General features: G+C 60.7%; 1 protein-coding gene across 1 annotated transcript; it reads left to right on the top strand.

The window, feature by feature from the left end:
• Positions 1–807: 807 nt before the first annotated feature.
• On the top strand, positions 808–7,021 carry Dusp3 (dual specificity phosphatase 3). Its single transcript, XM_010642969.3, has 3 exons — positions 808–842; positions 1,642–1,868; positions 4,247–7,021. The coding sequence occupies exons 1-3, from the start codon at positions 823–825 to the stop codon at positions 4,450–4,452; spliced, it is 453 nt and encodes a 150-aa protein (XP_010641271.1). The 5' UTR covers positions 808–822; the 3' UTR covers positions 4,453–7,021.
• Positions 7,022–10,038: the final 3,017 nt, after the last annotated feature.

Here is a 10,038-nt window from a genome sequence, read left to right as displayed (position 1 = left end):
TCTGGGTCGGGGTCGGGGCCCCCACGGCCACGTAACAGGTGGCCCGGTGTCACCGGCCAGTGTCCGGCCGGCGCGTCATGTGACAGCTGCCTGGTTCGGCTCTGCAGTGAGCTCACCCCGGAAGTATGCCCTTGTTGCCATGGCAACACGGTGACGTCACGGGTCGGGCGTGGTCCTTTCCGGCCCGGCTCAGAATCTAGACCCCCAAAGTGGGATGGAGTGGGGGGGCCCTTTCAATCGGTGGCTGTGGGTGGGATAAATCAGCGAGGGTTACCATAAAAGACCCCCGCTGTCACCTGGAAAATGCTCCATCTGTCCTGCCAACAGGAAGTGCTTTTATTGTTCTGTATTCCGACTACTACTAAGAATTTCCTAGCGCAGGTGAGGGCTGGGCACAGAGAGGCCGGGTCAGGGAGCCCAGCAGCCGGGCTCAGGCTGGCCTGGCCTGGGGCCAGCGTCAGAGCCCAGCACCCAGAGCCGCAAGCCCCTCTTCGGGCTGACCCGGGACTGGGGCCTGCAGGTCCCAGCTCCAAGGGGATAGGGCACCACCCCACCCCACAACCGTTACCCCGCCTGTCGTGGTGTGTGTGGGCTGGTGCTGGAGGGCGGGGGTGGCCCTTCTGTGTCCTCTCAGCCCTGTTCCCAGCGGGGAGGGCAGCAGCCACAGGGCAACCTCGCCTCCCACCAACACCCTGCCCAGCGGGCCACAGGGCCTGTCCAGCGCATTGAGCCGTAGCTACCTCCCAAGTAGCAGCCAGAATGGCAAGTGTGGTGGTGCTTGCCTGAAATCCCAGCTCCTTGGAAGGCTGAGGCAGGAGGATCATGAGTTCAAGGACCACAAGGTCAGCCTACGTGACCTTGACTCAAGATAAAACAGAAAGGGCTGGGGTGCAGCTCAGTGGTGAGGCTGGAGGGCCTGGCTCACCCCCAGGGCCAAAATGAAAGACAGCAAAAAAAGGAAAGAAGGAAAGAAAGATGTTCCCTGTCCTCTGAGTGAATCCCAGCGTGACTGGCCGCAGCTGTAGCGGGGGGATGCTGCCGTCCGACCCTCCCTGCCCAGGAAGGTGCTGGTGTAGAAAAGACAAACCACAGTGGGGTCCTTTATTGCTGGAGAGGGAATAGAGGGCCCTGTAGCCATCAGATGAGGTATTTTGGGGCCACTGCTCCCCAAGGGCTAGCTCCTGAAGGGCTCCATTGGCCTGGCTACCGGTCTCTCTGGCCCAGGACAACTTCCTCCACCCCTGTGAATGCCTGCACTGTGCATGGTAGGGGACAGGCCTGGCGTGGGCGTGGATCCTCGGGAGCTGGAGCCCCCCATGTCACTCGGGGGAGTCAGGCTGGTTAGCCGCTCACTGAGCACATGGCCCGGCTGCCCTCGCTCTTGACAAGAGAGGGAAACCAAGGCACGGCAGGTTAGGGCAGCCATGAGGAAACATATGCCACAGAGGGCAGAAGGTCAGAGGTGCAGCAGTGGCAGGGACAGCAAGGCGTGAAGCCACCATCTATTTGGGGACACCGCCAGTAACCGGATATGGTCCAAGGGAGGAAGGGCGGTCACAGGACACCAAGCCAAGGATGGGGCTCCAGGCTGTGCCCAGGCTTACTTCCTTGACTCAGGCAGGCCCGCCATGCCTCCCGCAGGACCGTGGCTCAGGACATCGCCACGCTGCAGAAGCTGGGTGTCACCCACGTCCTGAACGCCGCCGAGGGCCGGTCCTTCATGCACGTCAACACCAGCGCCAGCTTCTACCAGGGCTCGGGCATCACCTACCTGGGCATCAAGGCCAACGACACGCAGGAGTTCAACCTCAGCGCCTACTTCGAGAGGGCCTCGGACTTCATCGAGCAGGCCTTGGCACACAAGAACGGTGAGGCCCTGCCGGCGGGGACCCCCGGGGACCAGTGGAGACTGGGCCATAGCAGGATGCAGGGGGAGCCTCTTCCTGCTGCCCCGGGGGGTCAGAGGCTTCAGTTCTGTCCCAGGCTGCCTGCTGGCCCACGGTGATCCCGAGTGAGACTTGGTTCCCCAGGGGACGGCGCATTACACCTATGACTCCACGGGGCTGGGCAGTGACCTCTGCAATGGATTCTCCCAGCCAAGGATGTGGCCACAGCAGGGGACCCAGGAGCCGCAGGCATCGGGAGACCAGGCCAGGTCCCTGTCCGTTCCCCCATCTCTGTGCTGTGCTGTCACCCTGTCCTCTGAGGGACAATGTGACCTGGAGGCAGAAGTGTCATCTGTGCTGCATGGCCGCTTCTGCGGTCCAGCGTGCAGCCCTGACCCCTGAGCATGCCCACTGACATCACTTCCTGCCTGTTTCAAGACCACCTGGAAGGGACCCTTCCTGCCCTCTGCCTGGTCTCCTGCCCATCCTTGGTAGACACCACCCCGTGCTGTGGCTGGTGCTGAGCCTGGTGTCCCCTGCTCTGTGCTGCCTGCCTGGGTCTGGGGTCCCCGTCAGTAGCCCTGGGCTCTTTGTGCCTCGTCCTTGGTACACTGCTGGGGGCCACCGGATGGGGACACCGAGTCCTACCGATTCACCGTGGACGGGAGGAGGAGTGGCAGTGACTCAGCAGAAAGGCGTGGACCAGGGCTGTCGCTGTCACGGAGAGCTGGTGGGAATGCCAGAGGGTGCCGAGGCGGTGGGCGTGACTGGGGCCGTGGGGGTGCAGCCTGCTCTGGGTCCACTTGTGATGGCGCACTCGGGTGCCCTGGGCACGGGCTGCTGGGCCTGGGCCGGGGACGGGAGGAGGCACAGAGGAGGGTGACAGGGCCACTGAGCCGGGCCAGCAGAGTCCCCTCCAATCCTGCCCGGCGGAGGCATGGGAGCCATGTGCCCACAGAGGACCCTGAGCCCAGTGTGCTGAGGCTGAAGCTTCTCTGAGCTCCAGGCATCTGTGAGCAGCCTATTGTTACCGGTCAGGAGCCCCGTGTGGGTGCCCAGAACCGCACAGGACTCCTGTGCCTCCTGGACACAGCCGGTGTGCAGCCCCAAGACAGTGAGCGGCATGCTGGGCAGATGCCAGTTGTGTCCCATGGCAAGAGCAGGGTGACACGAGTGTCGCCGTGCTACCTGGAATGGCACAGAATGAAGACTCAGGTGTCTCCTACTTAATTTTCAACTGCTGTTGACCGCCGGTGACAGCAGGAAGTGGAGCCGTAGGGAGGGGCACTGCTGCCTGACCGTCTGCCCTCCACACGTGGCTGCGGCACCAGGCTGGCCGGTGAGGCGGCAGCGTGGTCACAGGAAGCCTGTGAGTCCCCAGGTCGGGCCAGGCCCTGGAGGTCCACATGGGTACATCAGCAGGGCACCCACGGCCCTCCTGACGTGGCCACATCGCACGTCTCAGCCCCAAGCCACAGTTTAGACCCAGGTCACGGGGCTCAGAGAGCCGGACCTTAAACCTGACGCTGATCAAGGAAACACTCGAAAAGGATCGTGGGCCGGGTAGGAGCATCCTAGGGAGCCAGGAGAGGTGGGCAGGGATGAGGGCAATGCTGTGGATGGCCCTCTGAGCCACGCCCCAGGGAGCAGACTGTAGCGTGAGTGGCAGGCACCATACAGGGCTGAGATGTGTTTGAGGCCAAGAGGGTGGACGCACCATTCCCACTGTCCTGCCCTCCACCTTTCCTGCCCGTCCCTCCCCAAGAGAGCTGCGTGATCTCGGACCCACTCAGGTGCCCAGTCGCGTCTCCAGACGTGCCTGCCGCGTGCCCCTTCTCCCTCAGGATCAGGACTCTGTGGTTCACCCACTGGCTGTGGCACTCTGCGCGGGGCCTTCCCTCCTTTCCCGCGGTCGTGTGGCCCACCTATGGCTGGGCGTGCCATTCCTCTGGCTCCTGGGGAAGGACCTTGCGTGGTGGGTCAGCCTGCGCTCAGGAGCAGCCGGGTCACCAGTGAGCACAGGCGGTGCCTGGGCCCTACCAGGCCCCTCCGTGGCTGTGCCCACTCCGGGCCCACTGTCCCCGGGGACCGCGTGGGGTCCTGTGCTGTGTCTGGCAAGATGTCATCATTGTCACTTGATTCCATTGTTGCCCAGCCCTCGGGGTCCCTGCGTGGGCCGCCATGACACAGCCGTTGGGGCCATCTGCTCAGTAACCACGAGGCAGAGCCACAGTGGCACTGCAGGGCGGTAGGGTCGCGTCCGGCTCTGTCCTTCAGCCTCCCGGTGGTACTGTCAGCATCCATCTCCCAGGACAGCTGGACAGCAGCGTGGGGCCCTCACACCTCACCATCTCCTGCAGGCCGGGTGCTGGTGCACTGCCGTGAGGGGTACAGCCGCTCCCCCACCCTGGTCGTCGCCTACCTCATGCTGCGGCAGAACCTGGACGTGAAGTCAGCACTGAGCACCGTGCGGCAGCACCGAGAGATCGGCCCCAACGACGGCTTCCTGGCCCAACTGTGCCAGCTGAATGACACGCTCCGCCGGGACGGGAGGCTGAAGCTCTAGGGCCAGGAAGCACAGTGTCCTGCCCCGCGTCTGTCACTAGGCCCCTGCCCCCGTGTCCCAGCATAGCCCGGCCGCGTCCCGGGTCACAGCTTTGCTGGTGTCCTGCTCCCAGCTGTCCCTTCTGGTCGCCTCTGTCCCCGGAGGTGGGGCTGCTCCATGGTAGGAGCTGCGCCCAGTGCCGAGCCCAGTAAAGGAGGGTGGCTGCATGTGGCCCGCTGTCCTCCCCGGGGCCCCACAGCCGCCCACACCCTGCCTCGCTGCCGGCTGTCGTCCTGGCGGATGCCCCGGCTTTAACGTCAGCCCAGGGCTCTGCCACGCCTCAGGTGCCAGTGCTGGGTGCTGTGCTGCCCGCCGAGTGCCCTCCGGAGATACCGTGGGTGTGGGCTCTGCTCTGAGAAAGCAGGGTGGGGTCTGGCCTGTTTGCAGCCCCAGCACAGGGAGCTGAGCACAGGCTTCTCCAGAGCAGTGTGGGCCCCAGGCAGGTGGGAGAGCCGGTGAGCTCAGCGCTGTGGGTGCAGGGGCGTGGGGCTCCTGTTCTGGGTGCTGTGATGCTGTGCGCCAGAGTCGTCGCTGTCACCGGCCGGCGTAATGTGCTTCATGCATGTGCCGGGGCCAAGCTGGTGCACGTGGGTGATGCCCCACATGTGCCCAGCTCCCGGGGCTCCCACCTCTCCGAGAAGGGACGGCAGGACTCATGCTGCACAGTTGGAATTCAGCTTTGCACTCGGGCTCCAGCCGAGGCTGTGGAGGAGCAGGGGCGGGAGCACTTCCGGCCTCCCGGGCTGTGAGGGTCTTCGCTGCTGCACCGCATGGTCGCCGTCCCCTGCTCCGTGCCCGCAGAGCCTGTGCCGCAGCTGCTGCTGTCTTCCCCGTCACCTGCCGAGCACAGCGGCCATCCACATATGCCTGTGCTCCCCACTCATCCTTGGGTTCTGGGGGACGAGGCTGCGGCCCTGGCTGCTTGGCCTGCTGCTCCCGGAAGCGGGGTCCCTTCTTTCCAAGGCTCCTGCTCCCCGGGCTGGGGCGTGGTCAGGTCCACCACCCAAGCCCTCGGCCCAGCACAAGCAGAGGGTGCGAGGCAGGTCCCTGTGAGCACCCCAAGGCAGCGCTCCTGCCCTGCTGCTGGAAGTGGCTCCAGCAGGGTCACCCCGCGCAAGGCCTCCCTGGGGAGCATGTGGGAGAGTTCCCGCCTTCCTCTGGGGCTCTCCATGGCCCCAGGAACCCCACACTCTCCTTTTGGAGTGGAGCAGACGCAGTGTTGGTTGTGGCCGCAGCTCTCTGCCCCTGGGGAGAGCGGCACAGGGACTCAGGGTGCCCCGGCCCCTCCCTGTCCCTTCTGTGACCCTACAGAAGGAGAGCTGAGACTGTGAAGCTGGTGCTCCTCCCTGGCCTGGTTCCCGCCTCCACTGTACATGGGCTCCCCCACCGATTTAGAGCCCCCCTAAGTTAGAGATGGTGCGCACAACGCGGCGGCCAGCAGGTGGCGCTGCGTCCTCGCAGTGGCGGTGGCCGTGTGGGGCAGGGATCAGGCTCCAGGCTGCTGGCGACCCTCTTACCTCCTGCCGGCTGTTGGGGAGCTTTGCTAGTGAAAGAGCGATTTTTCAGGACAAAGGATGAGGCAGGCTGGGAGCTGGGAGGTCAGCTCCATGGAGAGTGCTTGCCTGACACCCTTGAGCCCTGTCCCCACTGCCACCGAAAAAAGAAAAGGGAAGTTTACTGTCCGCTGTGTCACTGGTCAGTGTTAAAGCACTAAAATCACAACCAAAATAAATGTCTCGCCTGACGAAAGCACAGGCCCTGTGTCCTTACCACCCTTTCCTTTTGCGCTTTAACACTTGGCCTCTGCTTTTTCTAACTTTCAAAGATAGCCATCACCTGAAAGTGAGCATGGGCTTCCGTGATGGGTCTGTTTCTGCGGTGTCCGTCCAGGCATCCCAAGACCCCACAAGGCCCGTGCTCCTGGGGCCCGGGGGCTGCGTCCCAGGCAGCCTGGCCCCTGCTGCTCCCAGCCCCGCTGTAGGCCTGGGTCCCTTCTTCCTGGGGGTTGGCACCTCTGGGTGTGGCTGCCTCCCGCCGGGTCAGGAGATCCTCTTCGAGGCAGGGCCCGTGGTGCCGCCTTCCGCCAACCCGGACAGACTCCATTCTACACAAAGCCTTTGTTGTCTGCGTTTTCCAATTGTTATTTACTTAGGAATCCACGTTTACAGTCTGTACTAATCCCATTCCTCACTGGGCGTTTGTTGGCACCGTGTCTTAATTACCCCTGCCGTCTCGGTTCCCCTTCCCATGTGCAAAGAATCTGTCTCCCTGCTTTCCACTTTCTCTCTTTTATTTTGCTTCTCCTTTATCATGTGGGTTTCTCAGATAAGGGAGACCACGGAGTGTTCGAGCTTGTGTGTCTGACGTATCTCCCTTGAGAGTGTGGTCCCGGGGCGCATCTGTTTGCCTGCAGAGGACTCAGGTTTATCCTTCCTCACAGCAGCATAGTTCTCCATTGCTCTACACAAAATCTCACGGCAGAAAACGAATATATAAACTGGTAACCCTAACTGTAACTCTCACGCATTTTAATTAATGAAGTAAAACTGTATAGAGTAATGATAAGCAGCACAAAAAGCTGTAGTGATGTGGGAGTCCCTTGTTACCCCAGCCTTTTGTCTCTCCCTGCAGGAAGCCCTACTGAGCACGTGCTCCTGGGAGAACCCCACACGTACACAAGTGTGCACATTGTGCACGTGTGTGTACATGTATGTATGGACCTATCCCCCCTGTCAAGAGCAGGCGTGCCATGCTTTGCTTGCCAGCACATTTTAGTGTGTCTGCTTGTGGCTCTTGTGTCCTTGTGTCCATGGGATGGATGGCCACAGGTTTCTGTACACTCCCATTTGAGAGGGCCTGGCTGCGGGGGGCGTGCACAGGATTTCAGATGAGATTTAGGGCAGCGTTGTGGGCCTCCCTCTATCCCATGCAGGGCCCTGCCCGCCGTGTTGCTGGATGGGGGTGCAAATGTCCCGGCTTAATTGTATTTTATTTATTTATTTATTTATTTTAGTTTTTTGAGACAGGATCTCGCTATGTATTTGAGACTGACCTAGAGCTCACTATGTAGCCCAGGCTGGTCTTGAGCTCACATCGATCCTCCCGCCTCAGCCTCCTGAGTGCTGGGATTATAGGCGTGCACCGCTGTGCCCAGCCCAGCCTAATTTTGAAAAGTCAGACTCTGAGGTGCAGCCTGCTGGAGAGGTGGCCCTTTGTAAGAAATTCCCCTTGGTTACTTTTCTCATTGCTGGGACAAAATACCTGACACCTGTACTGAAAGGGGGGGAGGATTATTTAGCTCACCACTGTCGGGGTTTCAGTCCATCGGCCAGCCCCCAGGCTGGGCAGGTGGCAGACGGCATGGCAGAGCAGAAAGAGCACATGGCAGGCAGAAGGCAGCAGCAGGGAGGCAGTGCTGCTCGGTTTCCACGGAAGCCCGGCCCTTTGGGTGGTGCCGTTTGGGTGGCTTCCCATTGTCCACACCCAGAACTGTGCCTGCCAATCTGTGGGCTGATTCGGTACCACACACCCACAGTCCCAGCATCCCGCACCCCAGCTCCAGCCACCTCTGAAAAGCCTCCCATGACCACCCGAGGTTTTGGGGGACGCCTAGACTCAGCCCTCATAATGTTCATCATCGATCGGAGGGCCCATTGCAAAGTTTCCCTGAAGCAAGTGAGCCTGGAGGTGGTGCCACCTACGTGCAGCCCCTTAATTTAATTATGCAGCTATTTGTTTTGCAGTGCTAGGCAAGTGCTTTACCACTGAGCTGCACTCCTGGCCCAGGCAACACTGAATGGACAAGTGGTGCCCAGCACATTAACAGTAGATGTATAGCATTCTGGGAGGCTGAGGCAGGAGGATTGCATGTTTAACTCCTGTCCAGACAATTTATTGAGACCTTGTCTCAAAATTTAGAAAGGACTGGGGATGTAGCTCAGTATGAAGGCCTGGTTCAATCCCTAGTACCATGAAAAATAATTCCATAACATTTGATTAATGCTTTTTTTTTTTTTTTTTTTTTTTTTGTTATGGGGATTGAATTCAGGCCCTTGTCCTTGCAAGACAGGCAGCAAAATCACTGAGCTAAATCCCCAGCCAATTCACATTTTATTATATTTCTAAATAATTAAAATACATGCTTCTATAACTGTGAGACATCTCCATGGGAACTGGGGGTCAGAAAACCTGGTTGGGAAGCCTTAGATCCGGATTGCAGCCCAGGCCCGAGCCCACAGCATGGGGCCCCGCCCTGAGGAGAGGGGAAGGAGGTGGGGGGTCAGCGAGGAAGAGAGTGGGGCCGGCCCGGCCCGCTGGAATGGAGGGGCCGCCCACGGGCTCAGGTCTGCCCCAGGCCTTCCGGGCCAGGGCGAGGGTGGAACCCGGGCGGCTGAGGAGAGGCTGGGCCAGGCAGGGCCCCAGGATGCTCTCCAAGCAGGAGGCAGCTGCAGTGACCCAGTGGGCTCAGCGGGGAAGAGAACAAGTCACAGACTGCAGGGGACCAGGTGGGCCTGCTGCCCGTCTGCGCCGGAGCTGCCTGGTGACCATGACAGTCCCCAATTCCAGCCAGTCCTTGGGGCACTGACCGTGGGCAGATCGGACACCATCCAGGGATGCAGCCGCAGGGTTCGGAGGGGACCCGGGCTGCAAGACTCTCGAGGCTCCTGTCAGGCCCAGGACTGAGCTTCCGTGGAGCTGAAGAGGCACAGTTTACCTTGTCTCAAGATCAGGCCCATGCGTGATGGCCTCCCGCGGGGCTCCCAGGCCCACCCCACTCAGAAATGCAAGCCGGGCCTCTGAGACCATTTGGGGAGATTCTCAGGGCCGAGCTCCAGGGCCGCCCTCCGGGGACCAAGGCCCCGAAAACAGTCACCTAAAACCGCATGCACGTGTGCACAGTCGCCTTGGTCCCAGGCTGAGACTTGGGAGTGTTCGAGCCCCCACGCCCTTCCATGTGCGGGAGGAGGCGTGGACTCACCCAGATCTCCGGAAAGGCTGGCCTCATGGCGCGGGGCAGGTGAGGCCGAGAATGAGAAATCGGGGCTCCCAGGTGTCAGGGAGAAGGGCAGGCAGAACCGGGGACAGCCAGCTGCAGAGGCTGTGCTGGACAGGCTCCCAAGGTGGCTTGCACCCACCTTTCTTTTCTTCTTTACTCATTTTCCATGGTGCTGGGCAGGTAGCCAGGGCCACGAGCCTGCTGGGTAAAGCACTCTGCCGCCCATCCGCACCAGCCCGGGCTGTTTTAGAAAAGGCATTGGGAGCTTTCCTGGTGGCACTGAGCATGGGTTCCAGGTGCAAGGTTGCTTGGATACAGACCTTATTTCTCCTTGGACAGGAGTGTGTCTCCCCGGCCTCAGTACAGGTGGACAGGAACAGGCAGGGAAAATAGGCTTTACAGAAATTAAGGTCCCACTGTTACATTTATTTATTTTTATTTTTATTTTTTTTGGTACCGGGGATTGAATTCGGGTCCTTGCGCTTGTGAGGCAGACAGTGGAACCACTGAGCCAAATCCCTGGTCCCGTTAAAGTTAATTTTAAGAAATGA

Source organism: Fukomys damarensis, unplaced genomic scaffold (assembly GCF_012274545.1).
Source record: "Fukomys damarensis isolate Sample0158 unplaced genomic scaffold, DMR_v1.0_HiC HiC_scaffold_13, whole genome shotgun sequence".
Classification (NCBI taxonomy): domain Eukaryota; kingdom Metazoa; phylum Chordata; class Mammalia; order Rodentia; family Bathyergidae; genus Fukomys; species Fukomys damarensis.
This window is presented reverse-complemented; position numbering and strand designations above follow the sequence as displayed.